The sequence below is a fragment of the Carassius gibelio genome, chromosome B1 (genome assembly GCF_023724105.1).
Source record: "Carassius gibelio isolate Cgi1373 ecotype wild population from Czech Republic chromosome B1, carGib1.2-hapl.c, whole genome shotgun sequence".
Classification (NCBI taxonomy): Eukaryota; Metazoa; Chordata; class Actinopteri; order Cypriniformes; family Cyprinidae; genus Carassius; species Carassius gibelio.
The window spans coordinates 29,426,608-29,451,419 of NC_068396.1; the positions used below are offsets into that span (position 1 = coordinate 29,426,608).

At 36.8% G+C, this 24,812-nt stretch overlaps 1 protein-coding gene across 6 annotated transcripts in view; it reads right to left on the reverse strand.

Moving 5' to 3' along the window:
- npnta (nephronectin a) overlaps positions 1-24,393 on the reverse strand; it is a 45,167-nt gene extending 20,774 nt beyond the window's left edge. For 2 of the 6 annotated variants that reach the window (XM_052545034.1, XM_052545033.1), the window contains exons 1-4: positions 24,117-24,393; positions 15,736-15,836; positions 11,117-11,167; positions 6,807-6,899 (exon numbers count right to left, since the gene is read on the reverse strand). In XM_052545034.1, the coding sequence (XP_052400994.1) occupies positions 6,807-6,899; positions 11,117-11,167; positions 15,736-15,836; positions 24,117-24,184 (313 nt within the window). In that variant the 5' untranslated portion in view covers positions 24,185-24,393. The remainder of the gene's footprint in view (positions 1-6,806; positions 6,900-11,116; positions 11,168-15,735; positions 15,837-24,116) is intronic. The other 4 variants (XM_052545036.1, XM_052545035.1, XM_052545038.1 and 1 more) reach the window with 3 other exon arrangements.
- Between the last annotated feature and the right edge of the window lie 419 nt (positions 24,394-24,812).

A 24,812-nucleotide genomic window follows, 5' to 3' on the forward strand; every position in this document is an offset into this window, starting at 1 on the left:
GGTTTCAGTAACACAGTTAGTGTTGAAGCATTCTTGTCAGGGAGATGCTGTGTGTAACTGGGCGAACGCAAAAGCACTTTATTTGGCCTTCTGAAAGTACATGCATTTAGGAACCTTTAAGATTACTTATAACAGAACAGCAATGCATTTTATGGACAACCATTTCGTGAACCTTGGAGAGGAGGTAATTCTGACTTTGCTACTACATTCTGGTGCTTCTGAATCAACTACTGTAAGTATGTTTTGTTATTAGTCTAAGTTGCTATTGAGTATTGACTGCTCAAATGCAGAGTTGTGTGTGTTGTGTGTGTTGTCTTAACCGTCTGTGGCTTGTGTACTGCAAACACATGTGAGCTTCATCACTGTCTGTCACATCACTCTGTTCCCCTTTCGGGCCTGAACTGATTGTAAAACTAAGGACATTATTAATTGTCTTCACATTTATTTTGAAAGATGAAGCTCGTGATTATGGAAAAGGGGCATTATATTTCCGACATTGCTTGAGGTGTTCGGCCAATTACAATACACTGGGTCAGCTGGCCAATCAGAGCAGACCGCGCTTGTCAGAAGGAGGGACTTTGTAGAAACCAAAGCATTTGAGAGAGGCGGGGCATAGAGGACCTACAATAATCAACAGTATTTGAAAAAGAATGTGTTTTTGAACATTAATGTCAACACATTGTGTTAAACTTTAAAAAAAGCATCATATGACACCTTTAATAAATGTCTAGGCTTTTCATTTCAGAAAAGTATGATGGTTGTAGTTAAAGCTGCGGTAGGTAACTTTTGACGCTCTAGCGGTTAATAAACAGAACTGCTTGCGTCTTGTGGAAGAACATCGTAGCCGGAACTACTTCTCTCTGTTTATGTCTATGAAGAATCACAAAGGTACTGGGTTACTCCGCCGCGGTTCCCCTGAAGCAATCTAAAATAGTCCGAATATAAACACTTATTTTAGGTGCACCCTAGTGATTCAGGACAAGCCAAAAACACGGTTTGGAAAATGGATTCATGGTGTACTCGCTTATTATATACATTTTGTAAATTCTGAACACATAAAAAAGTTACGGAACGCAGCTCTGATTGGTTGTTTTTTACCGGGAGCGGTCCGTAACTGCAAATGGCAATAGGACCACTGGGAGGAGCCAGAGGAGCTTGATTTTTTCAGATTATCTGTCTAATATTCTACTGTCAGGACATAATGACAGGTTTAACAAATATGTAAAAAATATATTTTTACAAAAGTTACCTACTGCAGCTTTAATATATTTTATTTTATATAATTTCCTTTTTGTTCTTTCCAACCAGCTGTCATATAAAGAGACATCTTCAGAACCCTTTCATTTTCTGATGGATAAAATGAAGACTTTTCCTACATTTATTGTCAGATGTTTCACTCGAAAATAAAATGTAAATGGGCTGCCAGTACTGTTTCAGGCAATTTTGCTTTTATGATTTCTTTGAAGGAAAAGGTTACATCGCTGGTCTGCAGAAAATGGAGAAAGCAGATGCTGATCAGATGATTTTTCTTTCCTTTTGGAGAAATTAAAAAAAGTGCATAATTACACGGTGAGAACCAACCATCGTGACTGGAAAAATGTGTCCCCTTTTCTTCTGGAGCAGCTGACATTACTTTAGGCAATTAACAAGAAGACAAAACCCCAAAATAGTGGTGTTTATAGTCTAAAAATATCCAGTACAGTATCAACGACTGCCTGTGATTGACTGACACTGGAGAAAAGATGAGAAGAGGGAATGTCAGTGTTACAGAACAATGCTTTACAGTTTAATTATATGATGACATGGAAAGAATCCCATATAATCCCCTCAGCTGTGCTTGGCTTTCCGACTCCTAAATAATACCAGGAAATGAACAGTGATTTTCAAAACACAAAACACATTAACCCTTATTATCCCCCTGGCATGCCAAAATGAAACATTGATGTAGACCGTCAGCTTTTGAAACCTGTACGTCCATATGGTGGTGAGTTTTATGGTTTTGTAACAAGAAGGCACCAAGTAAAACATTAAAGAGACTATTTTACACTTTTTACTTTATGTTTGCCCTGAAGACTACATATAATGGTTTCTTGCATCAAAAAGTCATAGTTTAACTTCACATTTTTTAATATATATATATATATATATATATATATATATATATATATATATATATATATATATATATATATACTTTCTGTGAGTTGTACACTTGGTCTGCTTCTATTTATATTGAATAAGGTGTTCAAAATGTAAACATTAATATGAACAAAACAGGTTTGAACCTGTCTCTCAGGCTGACCAATTGAAAAATGCCCCAAATCAGCCAGAATTCAGTCCAACCAAGCTAAATGTTGTATAGTACATTTTACATGAGCCAACAAATAGATCATCTTACTTTTTTGCCTAATGACTTAAAGTTTGACAAGAGACTATGTTGGAACATCTATTTTAGTTATATCTTTCAAGAAGTCATGACAATTTTCTGCATGATATTAAAAATAATCGCAAACTGCAGATGCTCCATGATATGCTCTTTTTAAAGACAAAGTTCATCCAAACATGAAAATTCTGGCATCATTTGTTCAACCCCCCTTGTTTCAAACTTGTATGAGTTTCTTCTGTTGAGCACAAAAAAAAATACATTTTAAAAACAGCTGGCAACATAACAGTTGACGGTACCCATTGACTTCCATAGTATTTCTTTCTATACAATGGAAGTCAATGGCTACTGTCAACTGTTTGGCTGCCAGCATTCTTTTTTCATGTTATAATCTGCCAACCCAGAAAACGTGAAAAAGAACAACCCAGGAAATTTGTTTGGTAAGCCTTTCTCTGTAAGCTTTTTTTTTTAAAACGAGCCGCTCAGATTTCACTCCCCGATGACGTAGAAAGGGATCTTATTATAATTAAAGGTCTCCGTAATCTGCACGTTCCCACTCACGGTGCTGCCACTTTGTTTTCAAAAGTGACAACAGTGTACCATTGTAACGCCATGGTGAAGGTTTGAGCAAAGCATGCTAACTGTTCTGTCTTTGGCTGCACAGATGAGCACAGAACACTGCCTCGCAGAGTCCCAGCCTCAGAGGAGACAAGAGAGCAGTGCATTTATTGATTTATTCACTGTATATTACTCTGCTGCCACACAGATCTAATATAAACATGATTTATTTCCCAGCTGTTTAACTTCACAGACATAATTGACTGTTTTTGTAACTCCTGTGTGTTTTTAACATAAACTTGTGTGCATTTGACAGTTTAAGCGCAATAAGACATGAAAGAGAACTTAGTTTAGTGCTCGCATGCCATGTGACAACCACTTTCGGTGCATTCACTTTGGATGTGTGCGCTCAGAAAACACTTTATCTGAAGTAATATAATGCACTGATATGTTACAGTGAATAGCAATATACTAACTAATTTGGTTTAAAACGCATGATTTCAGTGTGATAAACATGATTATTAAAACCAAACAGATGTTTTTTTTTTGTTTTTTTGAGAAGAGCATCTGAGGTACAGTATGAGCTCAGTATATGCACACTCCTATTCAGGAAAAGGGGGCAGGGAGCATTCATTTGCATTTAAAGAGACATGCACAAAAAAAGAAGGAAAAAAAAAACTGTGTGTTTCTGCTTCCGCTCAAGAAAAGGCTTTTTATATATATATATATATATATATATATATATATATATATATATATATATATATATATATATATATATATATATATATATATATATATATATATATATATATATATATATATTTATATAAGTATTTGCTGAAACTTCACAGACACATTCTGGGGACAACTAAGACTTATATGGAATTGTAAAAAGGGGCATAATATGTCTCCCTTAAAATATCTTCTTTTGAGTTCAACAGCTGAAATAAATTCCTAAAGGTTTAGGGCAATTTAAAGATGAGTAGAATTTTCAGGTGAACTATCCTTTTAATAAAATGAGTGTTTTCCGTGGATTATAAAGAGAATGACACAGAGGTCGCATTGTTGGACGTGCGTTCCCCAAAAAGCAGATCCATCTTCATGTCTGAAAGTATTTTACGATACTTGACGCCCTGTAATGGATTCCTGACAGGCCTTGGGAACAGCAGGTAAGCAGATTCTCATTTACAGAGACCCCCACTGAAAATTAGCATCTTATTAAATTGATTTGATCCACGGAGAGCCGAATGCAGCTCTGTGTCACTTCACTCCTAAATGGATTAGCGTTTTAATGAGTTTATTTGTTCTGGGCAAAGATGCCCATCTGCCTCATATCATCTCCATGACAGTGATGTTACAGTGAAGAGCAACTGCTGACAAAATCAAGCAGATCAAAGGAGCCGAATGCTAATCGCGCTTCAACTGCAAAAATAAATAAATAAATAAATATGATCAAGACTGTGTTATAAAATTAATGCTTGAGATTGCACACATCCGTTAAATAGTGGCAACCGTAAACACATTTTTGTGATGCTGATGAAGTTTGCAACTTCTTTAAATGCAACTCATCCCATCAGTATTTCCAGTTGGAATTACATCATTTTATGAAACATAAAATCACGGCCTTTTGTGGCTCACTGCTTTATTACAGATGCTCTTCATGGCATTTTGCAGGCTGATGTTAGAGTCTGAGTTACATGAACTGCTGTCCTACAGTCACCAGGGATATATGTGCGTCTGTAAAGATCAAGATGACAAATGTCAAACAGTGTTCAACTAAAGAAATGTCTTCAAAATGCATTCCTTTCAAATATACAATATAACTTAAAGGTAAAGTGTAACCAGCCAAACTTGATTTGGATAAACAAACAGTTTTGCCCCAAACATATGCAATTAACATTTCTAAGTAGTAGTATTTTATATTTACTATCAAAATATGACATTTTAATAGGACTACAGAACCCAGTGTTTGCCCTTTGGGGGGTTAAAAATCAAGCGAAAAATGACATACTTGTCTTTGCATGTTAAACCGGGATAGGTGAAAGTATTTTAAGATGGAAACAGTGACACGTATCACCTTTAAATCCCGATTTGGTTATTTAACTTTGTGGGTGTTATCCCACCTCATTGCCATGGATTTAGCACTAAGCTCTTTATCATTATTTCTGTTCAGCTCTCCTCGTGGTTTATCTGCACACTAATCACTCATAGCGGATCCTTCTAACACTGAGACCCTGGTTTATATATGAGATGTGCAAGTTTGATAGAGCAAAAAAGAAATAAGATATTTCATAACCCTGCATTTTAACATGCAAACTCCAACCTATTTCTGTGTTTTATTTTTTTGCATGACTATTTTATAGTAAGTCACATATCACATATCTGTTGCATGCAATTGTGCTCTTAATAAATCAGGTTTGAGTGTGCTCTTACATTAATATTGGTATCTTAGCTATATAGATGCTATACTGAATATGAATCATAAGAAATGCTTGTTCTGGAGAGCTTTCAGTAATCATTGCATTGCTAGGATCAAACGCTGGAAAGCATCGACTGTGATTTCACACAGGATTCAAAAAATATTGAATAATATTCTAAATTATTACATAATCTTAAAGTGATTGGGCATCTTGTGTGGTATAATTGGGTTTGCATGCTGATTGTTTTGCTACAGATAATTGCAATAAACAAAAACACTTAGCGGCTTGAAAAGCACTTCAGTCAGTCGCACCGAAAATTAAAGGCTTAATTATTTGCACTGATGATTTTAATATGCCACCCAGGTGTCCGCGCTAACCAGCACCTGTCAAAGTTTTAAACATGCAAGACAAATAAGCCCTCGGCATGATAATCATCTGTCATTACCTCTAAAAACCATCTGATTCTTTTAATCGCTCTTGCCACGGGAGCCCAGCGAAGCTGATAGAAACGCACGATAAAAGAAAACATTTCCACCCGCTGCGGCAAGGCAAAAGCAGTCTCATCGACCTGACATGAAACCATGACGCAAGGGAAAATCGAAAAGATTCTATTCCACATTCCAGAGGGGATTGTTTTGCCTTTCCTTCCCGTCTTTTAATTACACCTTCTCCCTTTGCCTTCCAAGGGCACAGAATCCTCCTCTCTTTAAGTCTCCCAGCCTTCTCCTCTCAAATGGAAATGTGCTGTTTTAAATCAGGGGTTATCTCAGACGCCAGCGTTCTTCTGATGAGACAACTTCAGACAGAATTTAGTCCCCCGGCTCCGTTTTATTTTAGGTGCAGGGTTCTTAGGGCAGTAATTGAGATATTATCTGCTTAAGGGAAACCTCACATCCTGAATCACTACGACTCAATACAAAAGCCCATTAGTGCCAATACATTGTTCTGTCTAGCGCCAAAGGGTGACATCTACATCCAGAGGCTTTTAAATAATGCAAGTGACAAATGGGTGCTTTGGAATAGAGAGGCTGATTTGTTGCAGGTCAATCTGAGCTGTTAAAATAATGATTAACATATTTTTTTTTTGACAATTTCTCATTTAAAATCATTATCATTCATGCAAAGTTTTCACATGCATATGTGCATGCAAAATGTTGGACCAAAAATACAAATATATGAAAAAAAAAAAAAAAAGTTTATATATAGGCTCTACTTTTTATACTTCACGAAAGCACACACACACACACACACACACACACAAAAGAAAGGGAAATTAAATAAAATATACTACATTTAATTAAATTGGAATTAAATAGTTACAGTACTGTTTAAAATATTCTTTTTTCATTTATTTAAAAATAGAACGGTTAAAAATAGTTGTTAAATACAGTTTTATATCACATTTTCAAATGTTTTTTTTTTTTTGTTACTTTAGCACTTACCTTGGTTGCATGTTTTTCCTGTATAACCTGGATGGCACTTGCATTTGTTGGGTCCCACGCATTCTCCGTGTTTGCATCCGTGCTGACATACCGCTGTAGACGAAAAGATCATCAGTATCACTCTACAGCCAATGTCAGAGTCTATGCAGTAGACATGGAAACATGGAACAAAACAGCCTTTAGTTTTCCTGCTAAGAAAAAAGCAGCCTTTCTTGCTGTGGGAAACAAGTGTCCGTAATTAGACCTCCAGGTTATTGTGGCGAGAGATCCACTAAAACATTATTTCGGAACGCTCGCCCCCTACATCAATAATTCATTGTTTGCTTTGGTCATTTTAATGAACCTGGGACACGGTCCACCTCACTTCTGCTTTATGACTCATTAAATCTCACATTTGGATTGGGAAACAGCCCAGAGCTGAGCAACATCAGAAACCTTTGAGATCTAGACTGGAGGAAAACAACCTCAGAGTTGATACGGGGTAAATTTAGGATCTGCATTTTCAAAATAGGAGAAAAAGAGGCAAATGACCGTTTTATACTACTCTCATGGTAACACACGGCACTAAAATAATGCAATAAACATTCATTTAACAACACTGTGTGTAACATAAAAACCTACTGTACATAACTGACAACAAACTAAATACCATTAAATGTAAGGAAACACTTTAAGGTATAAGATAAATTAGTTTTTACTCCTAAAATCTGTACATTTAACAGTGTTTTACTGTAAAACTAAAATGTCACATTAGATCAATTCAAGTAATTTATCACGTGTAGAGAGGGAACTTGCTGCTAACCATTTGACATTTGTACCGTATTTTTAAAAAGATTTTTTACAGTCTTTTACTATTAAAATTACAAATATTTATTAACAGTAAATGTCAAAGATTTTTTAAGATTATTTAATTCATTTTGCATGCATATATATATATATATATATATATATATATATATATATATATATATATATAAATATGCCACAAAATGGGTCTCCAGTATGAATAAACAGAGGCAAGAGAGGTATGTGTGTGTGTGTGTGTGTGTGTGTGTGTGTGTGTTAATTTATTAATTAAAAACAGGATTAGATTTAACATTAAAAATATTATTATATAATAAAACAATAGTTATTCTTTTACTTTTATTTTACTTTTATTTTGTTTTTGTGTACACTACCGCTCAAAGTTTTTTTTTATGTTTTTGAAAGAAGACTCTTACCAAGGCCACATTATCTGCTCAAAAATACAGTTAAAAAAAAACTGTAATAAAATGGAATATTATTATTCATTATGATTTAAATAACTATTTTTTTATTTGAATATGTAAAATTTATCACAAAAATTGTAAGCAACAAAAACTAATTTTAGTCTCGTCAATAATAAAAACCATTTATAATGAAGCACTAATGAAACTGATGACACATTGAGCAGGAAATCAGATTTCTGAAGGATCATGTGACACTGAAGACTGGAGGAATGAAGCTTTGATATCACAGGAATAAATAATAGTTAAAAATATATTCAAATTGCTCTTAAATTGTTATAATATTTCACAATATTACAGTTTTTACTGTGTTTCTGATTAAATAAATGCTGCCTTGGTGGAAATTTAAGACTTTCTTTCAACAAAAAATATTATAAAAAAAATATTTGACAGGTAGTGTATTCAAAAAAGGTTTCCTATTTAGCCGAGCTACTTTATCCCCTGTAGTGCAGCACATATTTTCCAGACTCATTTGCAGTCTTATTCTATGGGGCCTGAGTGTGCACAGTTTGATCTCTACACTGTAACACAAAACACCAGCTGCTGTACGTCTGTGACATTAGACCAGACCAGACCAGACCAGGCTTACAGCAGGACTCTCAACACTGCTTCATAGCCGAGTCTGCAGTCAGCTGAGATTCATTTTCATTCAAAGCTTCATTGAGTCTCCAAGTATGGAGACCTATCAGAGCTGTTAATGTTCCTCACTGGTGCCATTCTCACAATGAGAGAGGAGCTAAGAATACACCACAAATACACAAACATGTGACAATATGACTAAGACTTAAACGTTTGAGGTCTTTGCAACTCAAAGCCCACTGGACCCCAGATGGTGAATGCAAGACTGGATCCTGCTGGTGTGTACAGTAGATTAAAGACACACATATCTATTTTCATCCCGTTCACACTGCAGGAAGGTGGAAAGGCTTTAGCCCACTCTGGCAAAAAATAAAAACAGCGAGATAAGAATCATCCCGTCTCATTCTACCTTATTAGACTGAGTAAGCTTATCAAGGTACATGTTCACCTCGGTTTTAACCTGCGTTATTCAATATGGAGGCTGAGCAGTGAGATCAAACCCTGAGGTTAAAACACAAAAGGACAAACACGGGCCCTAATTTGGTGGTAAAGCCTCAGCTGGCAGGGGACAAACAAGGAAAGAGGCACAGTTCTCTGACATTGAGAGTTTATCCGGGCGGCTGCCTTATCTCGCCGTCCAGACAGTTATCAAATGTGATGAAATCATGGATTAATCCAGGCGGGACGCCGTGTGATCACAGGCATTGGTTATATTTTTAAGTGCTGACGAATGAAGAGCTTAAGGAAGGGGCTTTAAAGGGAAACCTATCTGCGGTCCAGTTCAGTGAATACCGGCGCTTGGAACGCAAACCACAGGCGAAATGGGCCAAAGGAAGTCCCCTTTATTGACAAACCACATCAAATGGTCCCGCTGGCTTCAAAACGACTGGCACAAGTGCTCCTCCATCCCCGGAGACTTTCACTCTCGGCATAGCATACCTATCAGTCCATGCGCTCCGACGCCGCATGAGTGGACGGCAGCTTCACAGACATACGCCAGAAAGCAGAATTGAGGAATCTGATTCAGAATAAGTCGCACTAAGAATTTGAAAGGCTAATAATGATTTCTCTAGTAGGAGTAGGAAAGATCAATAACCCTTGTTTAGCCCTAGACTAGTGGTTTGTGCCAAACCTGTCATTCATCCTCAGATATTTGACTGATTGTAAATGTTGTCTTTGTTTAGATACATATAGATAATTCTATAAATTATTAATGGATTAATCAAATTATTTAACAAATTAATGACTAAATGAAGCAATAAATGAAACAATAAATTACAAAATGGCTAAATATACACACACACACACACACACACATATATATATATATATATATATATATATAATGTATTTATTGAATTGTATATATTATATAATGTATTTATTGAATTGTATTTACCTTTAGCTGAAAAAATACTACAATTACATCCTAAAATATGTAAATAAATAGACAAAATAAGAGATAAAAATTTATATAAAAAAATGTGTGCAATACATATACTGTATAATTCACTTTTCAATATTTAATATATTTTTTAATTTAATTTTCCGTAATAAATGTGTGTGTGTGTGTGTGTGTTTGCGCACACCTGTGTATATTACCATTCATTACATTGTATTTATCTTAAACATAAAAAATCACTATAATTTCCCTAAAATATGTGAATAAATAAATACAATTAAATACACATAAAACAAATAAAGCGAATGTATAAATGTGAATAAAGAAATTATATAAAATGTGTGTGTAATACATCACTTATATCACATTAACTCACTCATATCACATTAATATTTAATATATATATATATATATATATATATATATATATATATATATATATATATATATATATATATATATATATATATATATATATATACTATGTATATATTATTAATCTATTATTAATATATTTAACTTTCAAGTAAAAAAAATTCTAGCACTACAAAATCATGTCATGTTAATCATGTTAATCTTCTTTACAGAACAAATAGCTCTTTCCCCTTCTTGTTTATTTTGCTTGGGACATGTGTTATCCATTCTAAGTTACCCACAAAAAAATAGATGGATGACATTTAGCTGCTTTATGGGTGATGCAAGTTTATATTTGGCTTGCAAAAATTCCTGTTTCCATTCTCCATTTCCTGTCCTCTCTCTCACATGCTGTAAATAAAAGTATTAAAACGACCAAAAACACTCTTGATGTGAGACCCTTTGAGGTTTACGTTGGGGAGCAAACAAATAAGTGAATATAAACAGTGATATCCAAATATCCTAGAGGGTCCAGATATTCATATGGTGGCAGGAGCAGGTGTAAAGTGTTCACAGGATATCAGGATATTCTCAAAGGAGGAGCGCGTGTGGGGGGCTATAAATAAACGGGAACTCGGGATTCAGCGGATGCATGCTCTGAATGACGCTCAGGCAAGATGATTGCGAAGGAAATATGATGTGGCGCTAACCTTGGGGTTGGCACCTCATCCCGAATACTCTGCGGGTTAAGACGTAGAGAGCTGCAAAACAAACGGCCAGACAAAAAAAAAAAAAAAAGAAGGAAGCTTGGTCCAAATGTGAGATGAAAACATTACATGGGAGCCATGCTGGACAAGCATTACAAATGCATAACATACAATCACACATACACAAAGCATTATGTCACTCACATTTCACATGTTCTCATAATGTATTCATGCATATACACAATTAGGTACTGCCCCAGTGACAGCTTTTGTACCTTTATTTCTGAGAGTATATATATTTTATTTTAAAGAAACTAATATTTTTATTATGCCTTCAGTTGATCAAAATGGCACTAAATAAATACACATTTCAAATAAATACTGTTCTTTTAAACTTTGTATTCATCAAAGAATCAACAAAAATAAATAAATAGAGGAAAATATTATGCAGCACTTCTGTATTATATAATAATAAGAAATGTTTCTTGAGCAGCAGTTCACCATATTATAATATTTTCAAAAGGATCATGTGACACTAAAGACTGGAGTAATGATGCTGAAAATTCAGCTTTGCATCAAAGAATAAAATACATTTTAAAATATGCAACCCTGGACCATGAGGTCATAAGGGTCAATTTTATGAAATTGTTTGAAATTGAGATTCATACAGTACATCACCTGTAAGCTGAATTAATGAGCTTTCCATTGATATAAGGTTTGTTAGGATCAGACAATATTTGGCCGAGATGCAACTATTTGAAAATCTGGAATCTGAGGGTGCACAAAAATCTAAATACTGATCAAATCACCTTTAAAGTTTCTTCAAATGAAGTTCTTAGCAATGCATATTACTAATCAAAAATTAAGTTTTGATATATTTACATTAGGTAATTTATTCATGGAACATGATCTTTACTGAATACCCTAATGATTTTTGGCATTAAAGAAACATCTATCATTTTGACCCATACAGTGTATTGTTGGTTATTGCTACAAATATATCTGTGCTACTTAAGACTGGTTTTGTGCTGCAGGGTCACATATATTAAAACAGAAAACAAATTAAATTGTAATAATATTTTCACAATATTAAGGTTTTTACTGTATTGTAATGCTTATAAGCATAAGAGACGTTAGATTAGAGCATTAGATTTCAAAAACATAAAAAAGACCCACCTCAAACCAAAATCTGAATTTCAAAAAAATTAGAAGTACATATTACATATAATTCATTAAATGTGTTGCAAAGTGCAAAACATCAAAGCACTGTCCAACAATGCTCAAACTGTTTGCAAAATTAAACCAAAAGTCTTCAAAGTTGGATTCATTGAGCCACAAAGCAGAGTTGCACTCCTCTGGTTCTCTGTTCTCTTGCCCAGGCGAGGCTGCCTCTGTAACAAAGGTTTCTTTGCAGTTCCTCACTCCCCTGCGAACCACTGATGCTCACACATTTGAGCAATGCTTTGCTGAGCTGGTATTTGGGGAGCAGCTTAGGAACAGTATAGTTGGCCTTGCAGATCGATGTTCAATTCTTAAATCCTGTTCTCTGATACCATCACCCACCTTGTCCTGCCTGACCTTACCCGTCCTCATGAGGGACAATTACTTCTAATTAACCGATGCTTTTGGCACCAGCAGTGACGGCCGCTCACACAGCTTACATTACTCTCAAGAAAAAACCATAGTAATTTAATATATACCATGTAACTGAATCATAACCTTGTTCTGATATTGACTGGAGCTCAAATTTGGATTCACCAAACTGATTATTAAAGGGTGTTCAGATAAGACACTCACGCAACTTATTCTGTTAAAAACAGCACTTTTTGATTTGGGATTACTCTTCTAGGTGGAAGAACTATATTACCAATGTATTTCATGTGTTGTGTGGAAAATGACAGATTTAGCAACAACAAAAAACTTCATATGTTCGGTAAAAAATACAGTAAAAACATTAGAACTGTGAAATGTTATTGCAATTTAAAATATCTGTTTTCTATGCTAATATATTTCAAAATGATTTCTGGGATGCAAAGCAGAGTTTTCAGCATCATTACTCCTTTCTTTAGTGTCACATGATCCTTCAGAAATCATGCTGATTTAAAGGAACATTTCTTTTTATTATCAGTGCTGAAAACAGTTGTGCTGCTTAATATCTTTGTTCTTTGATGATTCTTTGATGGACTGAAAAAAAAAACGTAATTTAACTTACTGTAATTGTCTTATACCATTACTTTCGATCATATAAAGGGAAAAAAGCATATTAACCCCAATTTTTTGTCCTTATGGCCTTCCAGTGTAACTCAGATTTTTGCTGTTTTTTAACCTGAGGCATGAGTCGAAATGATCATCTGTGGTAATCCACATTATGCCATGAAAGCCGTTGATAGAGCTTAAGTTGTATTGAACCCACAACGTTCCCTTAAAATCCAGCTTTTAGAGAGAGAGATTACAGTCCAAGATGTCCTGCCGCCTTTTTCCTTCAGATATTTCACCACACAACAAGGAACTTCATCAAAATTCATCCTCAGCTTGAGATCTTGTTAACTCTAGATGATTAGGGTGTTATGAGTGGGGAATCTAATTTCGGCTGTGCGAGGTTTTAATCTTAATCACCAATTCAGCCCACGAAACCCAGGGCTGCCCCCTAAACCAGCTGTTTGGAGACCAGTCAAATATTGCAGCTTCATGTTCCTGTTATTGCGCTGTGAATGGAGCCAGATATGAGTTCGGCGCCTAGCGAAACCTTTGACTGGATGAATATTTGAAAAGCGTTTCGGAGCCGAGCACTTCACTTTCCCAGAGGAGTCTGTGTTCGGGGGATGCATTCATTACGGCCTTCACTCTCCATGTGTATCTTCACTCCATATGATCACCAACCGGCCAAAACAAACCGCAGCAATTTCATCGAAGATGTGAGATGCAGCGATCCCGTAATCAGTCATGATGGAGCCCTCGAAGTCCCCCCGCGCTCTTTCTATTCTCTGCCAAAATTGCGAGTTCAGCTGCTGGCAGCCTTGCCGTCCGTGATAGAGGATAAAATCGTGGGTTCGCCGCCCATTGTGCATATTTATTTACTTCCAATTACCATTCTCAGCCGTCTGTGTCAGGCATACTCATAAAATACAGTCTTTGTTGGGCAAAGAATAGCACATCTCGGTCATGTGAAGTGTGAGAGACATTTGCACACATCCGTACAACAGTCACACAAAGAAAACATTGCTTCATGTTACAAAATATGGTCAGAACAACGGCAATCTACAAGCATAAAGCATCAGCGTCAGCTTTTGGAGCCCCTCAGCATGTGGCCCCCAGACAATCTGCAATTCTGTGGCAAAGGCAACAGCTGGGCTATCAAGTGCACAAGCCATGCGGAGAATCTCGCGTTTGTCAGGCTGCCCCGTACATTGTCCCGCTAATACCATCATGCATCACGGAATAGCCCTTGAATCATCACTAGACTGCTTCCATTTGGTGATGCAGTCAAACATTCGCTCAGAAGCATGCTGTATCATTTTTAGGTTTGTAGCGAACATATGGAAGCTGATAAATGAAGCATAAGACGCTATTAATATGAGCAGGGGAAGCACATCCTCTGATTCCATGATAATAACGCAATAAAATGAGCTAATCCCTACTTGAAAATCATTATGTGATTAATGCTGGGAAAGATTTGAGAGGCCTCATCACTTCTAGTGTGAGATGAATGCACTTTTCTTTAGGGATCTCACATTACAGATCTGGCACAAACCACACTAGCGCCAACTAAGGGCATTATGGGTAATGTAATGACAAACAACATTTAACTTAAATAAAATGACAACAGCAACAACAACAACAAATAACCAACAATAAAAAATATAATGATAATAATAATAATAATGTTATTGTTGTTATTTGTATTTACATTTTTGATAATAATAATAACAATGTGATCATTTTTATCATTTTTAATACTTTTAATATAGGGCATTATGGGTAATGTAATCACAAACTAAATTTAGGAATAAGAATAAGACAAAGACTAAGACTAAGACTATGAATAAGAATGCTATTTTTTTAGTTTTTTAGACTTCAAACTAATCCTGCAGGAATGTGGTGCTGTTGCAGCAACTGCTCATTGTACCTTTTAATTATTCCAAATGACTGAACCACATAATATTGGGTGTCATGCAGAATATCTCACAGACAAAGCGGACAACTGCCAGGTATTTTCTTACGTCTAACCCAGTTAGTTAGCATGAAATTCAGAAGCATTATGTCCCGGGATGTAGTCTTGCTTATTTCCAGCCCACGTGATCTGATCCTTGCAGCTACCGCTTCAGTGAGGGCATCACAAGTCACCAGTTCATTCTTCAGTGTGTGTTGGAATCAAATGGACCCCGAAAATCAATATGTCAAACATTATGCCAAACTTAGGACCGAATACTGAATATTGTCCACAGAGGTTTTGTTCAATTTTGTTAAGTTATTCAAATGCATTTCACAAATGGGAACTGGTGACTTGCTGTGCCGTGCTGTTGTTAAGTGGCTTAAAGAAGGTTACAGCATCATGGAAGTCTAGAAGCACCCTTAGCTGGCCCCCCACAGCACTGTTCACCCCTAAAGCAGCAGTTACTCACGCTGGCACTGGCCCCAGGAGACACGTGTCCACCCCCAGCAGCAGTCGATGCGGGCGCCGTACCGACACAGCCCATTGGTCGAGGCCATCTGTCTGGGCCACCTGTCAGGACACAGTAAGATTAGACCTTGACCAATCACTACACAGAAATCAGTTACATCGGAATAACATTGCCAAAGAATTACCTTCCATCCATGCATGCATGCATCCATCCACTTGAACGTTTTTACATTTTACAAGTTGATGCAATATATTGTTTGGAAGATTTTTTTTAATCAAGAATCAATTTATTGACATTTCAAGATGATTGACTTAAATTTAATGTATTTTTTTTTTGTTGAATCAATGCTCATATACTTGTCAGACAAGGAAGAATCACTGAAGCTTCAGTAAAATAAAATAAAAAACTGAGAATGTTTTAAATACATTATATTTGAAATATAACCAGCTCAATTAATTTTCCCTCTTATTTTGTCTTCTCTGTTTAAATACAGCCAGGCGTATTAAGTCGAAGTTTAATTTTAGGTTGTGTGCTGTGCTTTCCCTGTATCTATTACCCATGATCCATTTACGTTACGTCATCTGACCTGTGCTCATTCCCTTTTCCTTATTTTCACAGACCTTAAAAGGTTTTACTTCTTCACAAAAACATTTGGAGCGCTGCTGGCGGAAAAAAAAGAAATCTGTAATCCCAGTGTGCACTGCCAAGAAACTCTCAGATTCAAAAGCACATCAGCTGTATCTTTATTTTCCATTTTATGGAAAATCGGTTTTAAACGGCCCTTCGCCTTTGTTTCCAAGAATATGATGTTTTCCAAAAAATCTGTCTTGTTCGCTCACATCGTTGGGTCATGCAACAAATCTCCTTCTAAGAACATCATTCTTATTTCCCATAACTCCCCTCTAGCTACAGGCAGCAGGAGCACAGACAGACTTCATCTTATCATGGGCTCTGTGTGTGTATCCAGCATCAACATCCGAGAACATCTGCCTCTGGTGTGGTACCGCGCAATGATAATTCACAGTGGTCTTATCTGCGGCACCTGTGTCACTGAGTACAACGGAAGCTTTGAGAATATAGATAAAACCTCAGGTGGCTGACTGATGCAATGGATAAGACAACAGGAACAATAGAAGTTAACTCATGACTTGCAAATGTGCTAGAATATGCCAAATTCACATCCTTAGATGATGAACGATAGATAGATAGATAGATAGATAGATAGATAGATAGATAGATAGATAGATAGATAGATAGATAGATATTTAATCTACTAGGCATTGTTATATATTTTTCAAATCACGCGTTACACAAGTGAGGCAGGAAGTGAATTGTGAATTTTGCCCACATGCTGCATTGGCTTCGGTGAAAATGCTAATGCGGGCCGTCCTGCTGCCAGTCACTCCAGTATGAAACTGTGATGGTGGCACTAAATGAGAGTGACAGGCTGAAGGGAAGATGTTTGCGTGTGCAGCTCAGAGAGGGAGAGGAGACTTCACAACGCCTCTAAAGACACAGCGTGCATGTTAAGAGGATTGAGTCCAGGCTCCTGCCTGTCACTCCACTGTATCTCACCTGAAACATACATTTAATCACACACACACACACACACACACACACACACACACACACACACACACACACACACACACACACACACACAGGCAGACTGGCCAGACTCACTATGTACCAGCATATAATCTCCTCTGAGTGTATTAAAACATCACTTTTAACTGACTGCAAACATATGCGAGATACTTTGGGTGCACAATGTGTCATTTATTGCAATAGTTCCCATGGGTGCACATGCATTTTAATTATTACCAAATTATAACCAAATAATAGGTCTATATATAGGTTGTAGTCAATCTGTGTAGATGGCACACACAGCAGGACATCTGTCCATGAAGCCCCCACACATGCATCTTTATTCATTTCACTCTCATTTTTCCACAACAATACAAAGCCCTTTGTGATTTTGCCATGACAACATCAAACTAAACGCAGTTAGAAAATGCACAGAGGATGTCGTTCTCGAGTAGAAGCTAACCGGTGTCTGTTTTCACCCAGAACATTGCCTGGTTTTAAGCATGGTGCTTTGGATTAATGGCCATTTTAATTATAATTCGAATGCTGAGGGATATTCAGTGTAAATGTGAATTGCAAACACATTTTTGAGGATTATTATTTTATACATATTTATGAGGACTGGTTTGGTGTTGATGAAAGGGCATTTGAACCTTACTGACGAGGCTATTTAAGGGTACACAAGAGTGAGAAAAGGTAGGACACTACTATAAAACAAGCTATTTCTGCTGCAGATTTTACATAGGAAAAGGCAATATAGTATTAAAACTGTTTATTATTAAAGAGAGTATAAAAGACATTCAAAATATATGTATTCAAATATACTTCTTTATGACAAACGATAGGAAACAGTAGGTTTAAGCAATAAAATGGTGTTCACAACAGTGATAATAATAAGAAATGTTTTTTTTTTTTTTAATCAGCATATTAGAATGATTTCTGAATGATCACATGACACTGAAGATGCGAACAATGGTGCCAAAAATTCAGCTATGCATCACATGAATTAATTTCATATTAAAATATACTAAAATAGAGAACAGTTATTTTAAATTGCAATAATACGGTATGTCATAATATTTCAGTTTTAACTGTAGGCAAAAAACAACATACAAGATCGGCTTAATAGCATAGAAATTTATGTTTAAATGAAAGTGAAGCCGTATTTAGTCTTAATCACATTTTTAGTAGCTTTCACAGATTTTCATTCAGAATCAGATGAGTCAAAATACTCAGTTTGATTTGCTGCATGACATTTGACATTAATAATATCAAAATATAAGACTTATTTTCAGCTAAAAGATGCAAAGGCTATTTATTAAGCTATTCTAACAATGCACAGTTATACGGTTAGAAGCATTTTTTTTATTTGCATTTAGTTGACCGTGACCCTATCAGAACAGCCATTAGTTGAGAATCACTGATGTAAAGAATAATGACTGTCTAGAAAAATAATGAGCATGACAGAGCGGGGTCACAATGCATACTATCATTCACGGTTGGACTCCAGATGGGTGGAACACCAAATATGTTCCGACTGGCTCCTATTCTGCCTTTTCACCCAAAATTGGACTTTCAGGGAGGACTGAAAGATTACTTGATGGAAAGCTTTTCAGTACACCGTGTTACAATACTAAGACTGTGTCTGACAATAGAAGATGATTCACATAACCTTCAGCGCTTAACACAAAAAAGCAAACGAGCAAGAATGAAGAAAAGTTGAGAGGGACAATGAAAGAAAGACAAATCTCCATGTGTGCAGCACTTGCCCCACCAGAGACAAGTGATTGCGTGCCAGTCAGCAATCTGCAAACTTTGGGCCCGATCCAAAGAGACACTAAACTGAGAGAGAGAGAGAGAGAGAGAGAGAGCATCGCCCAGCAAGAAACCGGCGCCGTGCTCACTGAGGTAACAAGGCTGTCACAACAAACCCCTCGTCCACCTGAGAAAGTGTCTTTCCTCACCTTGTTAAAGATGCAGCTATTACACAGTTTCAATTTCCAGCTCAGTCTGGCATTAGCAGATTAAACAAACCACAAATATCTACATAATGCAATTCCGGCCCGGCTGCTCAAAGAAGGCAACCAGGTCACGAATATTAGCAGTATATGCCTTTATCTCTGTGCACTGGCACATTTAAGTCATGAAAAATGCACATTTCTATTTGTCTGCGGCAGTCTGACACTGTTCATGCGGTTCGGTTGTGCGTCTGCACATGTATATGAATGATGACACGCACCCGGGCTCGGGTGCAAGTGCAGGGGGGTTTAATTACAACCCTTCACATTCCTCCGCCACCTCCACAGGCTGCCAGACAATTAGACACGCGCCTTTGAAACAGGCGCTTCAGAGTCGAGCTGTCTTCATTCACCAGCCTCAATATAGAATACATGCCTCTGCAGACTGACACACCGGTCAAGCAAAGTCCATCTCATCCGGTGCTAAGCGGCAATCCGACACAGCAGGTACAAGTCTGAAATAAATGCACCTCTGTGACAGAATGGATGGATTTAGGACTCTCCCACAGTTTCTGAGAGGTTTATGAGCATTTGAAAACAATTGTGCACAACCGATAAAATTAAATTATATTAAATGAATGCATTTAAATTTAGAAATCAATTAGGAGCTAGAGCAGTATAAACACTGAAAGTAAATTTACAGACTTAGTGACCAATGCACTTCTGGTCAAATGCACATTCACTGGTCATGGCAGCCAACTGCAGGACTGGGGTCAAATGCTGCTCCCTAAGACAATTCAGATGATGAAATCAACTGAAAGACAACAAGGAGGGCCAACCGGACATGTGGACTTCATTTAAGCCCTCTAAACTGGCACATAGTGTAGTACCCCAAGACAATGCGAGGGAGTAACAAGGCACTGTTGACAAAAAATATTAGTACAATAAGGGATGAAGGGATTGTACATTCTACTCCAGTGAGTCACAGAAACCCACTGCTCAACCGTCCAAAAGCCCAAGTTGGAAGAGTTTAAAAAGTTGGACACTTTAATGAGTCTGTCTGCAATTGATTACTCTTGTTATCATGTCAGCAAATGACAAGTTGTCGGTTTAGCAGCGAGTCGTCCCTCAGGTGTAGCATAAGCCATTAGACAGGAGCTTAACGGCCCCTGCAAAGGGCCTGCAGATAATGAATGGGCCCCTCACAGTGCACTCATGCACTATATTCTCTCTTTGAATTTAGATCGGGGCAGTGAAGCAGGTTTATAAGCAGGCCAAATTGGCAAATAATGGCCCTGGTGACAAGCGAACTCCATCACGACTGAAATTAATAACGTATGCCAGCAGGTTAATGTACACGTTCATTACAGTGGGCAGCTCCCGCTCCTGAAATGCCAGCGCAAGCCATGCCCTGCGGAAAAATCATCAATATTGTGTCGGTGAGTTACACAAACATTAAACACATGATGTATGGGATGACACGGAGAAGTTAGAATGTATAGAAAGCTATGAATTCCAGAGTCTTGACTAAATGAGCGCGCTAAGGTCATTTGGAAAAATATAGATGACAAACAAATATGCATTAGTTATTCATTATGTCTCTAAAATGGTGCTGGTAATGTCGTACCAAAAGCCCATTATTAATGTCCCCCTAACTGTGTTTGGATGTGTTCGCGAAAGCGCATCATAGCTGTGCTCTGCCTCTGGGCAACTGGCAATGATAAATAAGGGAAATATGAAGAAGCAAAAGAACCAAGCTTGAATTTTAACACAGAAAGTACTTCTGCCAGTGAATAAATTTCCAGTCCATTTAGAAGGACAGCTATTGCTCATCTTGCCAACAGGACAAAATGCTTCCCAGCACAGCAGAAGACAAAGAATGCCATAAAGATCACCACACGAGTTGCATTGACAAGTCCAAACTTGGGTGGCCAGTGTCTCAGAGGAACACCCTGTAGGAACCGGGTGACTGCATCAGTGTGAAGCCATGCGTTTTCAACAATGAAGTAACTAGGAGATGCATGCTGAAACATGACGTAATTAGGCGATGCATACTTAATAAATTATGTAATTAAGTTATGCATAATTAATAAATGATGTAATTAGGCAATGCATACTTAATACATTATGCAAGTAGGTGACACGCTTAATAAGTGACGTACTGTAAATAGGCAATGCATACTTAATGCATGATGCAAGTAGGTGATGCATACTTAATACGTGATGCAAGCAGACGATGCATACTTAATGCATGATGCAATTAGGCAATGTGTACTTAATAAATGTCGTAATTAGGTAATGCATTATGAATATATGACGTAATTACGCGATGCATACTTAGATGATGTAATATGTGATGCATTCTGAATACAGTACATGACACAATTAAGCAACACATATTTAAATGAAATAATTAGGCAAGGCATTCTTAATACATGACGTAACTAGTGATGCATTCTGAATAAATGATGTAATTAGGCAACGCATACTTCAATGGCGTATTTCGGTGATGCATACTGAATAAATAGTGTAATTAGATGATGCATAATGAATGACGTAATTAGACGATGCATTCTGAATACAGGACACAAACGATCCATACTCAATAAAGGACGTAATTAGGAGATGCATACTGTATAAATGACGTAATTAGGTGATGCAAACTGAATAAATGACCTAAGTAAGTGATGCATAATACATGGCATAAGTAGGAGATGCATAATTAATACATGATGGAATTAGGCATTGCATACTTAGTACATGACGTTATATGGCTATGCAAACTAAAATGACATTAATAATCATTGCAAAGTTAATAAATGTTGAAATGTTATTCGAAACCAGTTTTATTTCCATAAGTTTTATTACCAAATGAAAAGGGATACTTCATAGAAAAATGAAAATTCTGTCTTTCACTCTCATTTTCAAACATGTATGAATTTCTTTGACAAGGTATTTTGAACCATAAAATGAAAGTCAGCGGGATCCAAAACATCACTGAACCCAATTGCTTTCATTTTTCAAAATATATTTATTTTTGTTCCACAGAAGAAAGAAATTCAAACTGGTTTGGAATGACATGATACCTTTTTCATTTTTGGGTGAACTATTCTTCCATAGGAGTAAAATTGTAGGGCAGGAATCAGTGTGGGGGGGTGGGGGATGTGGGGGGGGGGGGGGTGTTTCATAAAGACCAAAAATGTGCATTAAAAAAGTAAACAGTTTGATTTTATGTTGACTTTATGTGAATTGTTATATACTTCAGTATGCAGCATATTTACATAACTTATTAATACATGAAGTATTACCTTTCATATTTAATGAGTAGGCCTATTTAAGTAATACATACTTTAATGACATAATTAAGCATTACATAATAAATGATGTGATTCAGCAGTGCATACTCAATCAGAGATGAGTCATAATAAGCTGACAGTTGGCACTTAGAACTTGCTTTAAAAGCAGTTACACAATGTGACAGGAGAGATCAATGAACCACTGTAATAATCTCCCTACAGCAAGCCATTCTTGAAAGCTGTTGAATATCTCTTTTATTTAGCACATCTAATTCAACTATCATCTCACCAGCTGAGGGATTCATGAACTACACTGGGTGTGTCAGTTTAGTGAGACCCCTATAATGAGCAGCACAGGTGGGCCTGTAGGAAATGACTGAGAAACCTTGCCCTAAGGTATAGTGAGATACCTCTACTGAAGCACATAGTTAATGTTGAGCATGGATATATGATCCTCTTTAATATCAATGAAGCTTTAAGCAGATCTGAATCTTTGGCACGTTTCTGTTCACAGCGTATTTCACATTACATGTTAGGGCACGAAACAACCGGGAATGTGCGCACTGACTGTAAAAGAGGGAGAATGAATGATTCTTAAACACGCATGCTTTACAAACTGCTGTCTATTTATGTATTCAAAACTACTGATTTTAACTACTGAAGTTAAAGAATGAATGCCAGGATTTTGCATTTGTGAAGATCTTTAAGAGCAGCTTCAGACAGATGCAAGTTCACAGTTTCATTGACAACACAGTAACAACACAAACTTTAAACCCGTCCTAAACTGAATTGTGCTTTACACCGGTTATGCTTTCTAAAGCGTTGCAGTATTACTTGCTCATTTCATGAAAAGTGACTTTCGTGGAAACAAATCTTGAGCATTTGTGTAAACGATGACCTCAGAAATGGAAAAGCTTTCCTTCATGAGGATGCCTATGGTTATTTTAGATTTGTTATCCATCTACCCTGTTATTAAAAGATTTATTATTATTATTATTATTATTATTATTATTGATAAAAAATGCTGTCATTATTATACTTCCAGAATGTGAGGTCTTCAAGCACAAGTGTCTCCTTGATTTGTATCACATTATCTGTTAGGCTTGTCGAGGGATGATCTTAAACACTCAACCATGTTATCAAGATTTCATAAATCACACAACTGCTTATTCAAAACTGGATCTTTCAATAAATATCAGCAATAAAATAAAGTGTTTTGCACTTTATGTTTTGCCCCTGCACATTAATCTAGTAATGGCTTATAATATATTAACTGTAAAACAGTCAACCCTGTTACTTTTAAACTCACACCTCCATAGCCCAACACATCTTAATATTTGTACATTTATCTTGAGATGACCCAATGCAGCTTAACACTTGTAGAGATTCCTTATCTGACAGGGTGTTGAAAGTCTTAAAGTACTTTACTTTAAAACCACCTTTAAAAAGGAAACTACTTTTAATAAAACAAACTCAAATGTGTTTACTCTACCAAAACACATTGACTGGGTAGTCCACACGCGTTCAGCTGAGGTCTCACCTGCCATCGAAGTCCGCGCTCACTGCGATCCAGCAGGTCCAAATCAACACGAACTTTCTGATCCACATCCCCGTGCTTGCGCGGTGCGTATATCCAAACGCGCCGCTGCTCTCCCGTGTTTGGAAGGGAAGGGTGGTGAGGTTTAGATCCGTCAGTGTTCAAATCTTCGAAGCGGGTCGAATAGAAAGCACTGACTGCGAAATACCGGCAGCGTGTCTGTCTGTGTGCGCTCCGCTCCGCTCCTCCGCTGGAGAGCCGTGGACTGGAGTCGATGCGCTCCTCTGTGCGCGTCTCTCTCTCTCTCTCTCTCTCTCTCTCTCTCTCTCTCACTTCCTCTGAACGAGCGCTGCGCCCAATAAGGAGAGACGGGAGCGCTTATTCCACATATAACATGTAATTACATATGTGCATATGCAACATTCAGTGTTAATATGACTGTGTAATATATATTTACTCCAAATACTATGTTTTTGCGCATTAAAATTGAATGTGCCGTTTTCTTGTCGTATTTTAGTAATTACTTTACTAGTAATTTCTGGAGAAAAAAAAAGATTCAAGCAACAAATATTTTTAAAATAACATCCAATGTAAATCTGTAAATGTGACTGTATAATATATTTAATATCATTAATAAGGATGAATGACGTGATATTATACACAAACACACACGCGCGCGCATACATACTGTAATACACT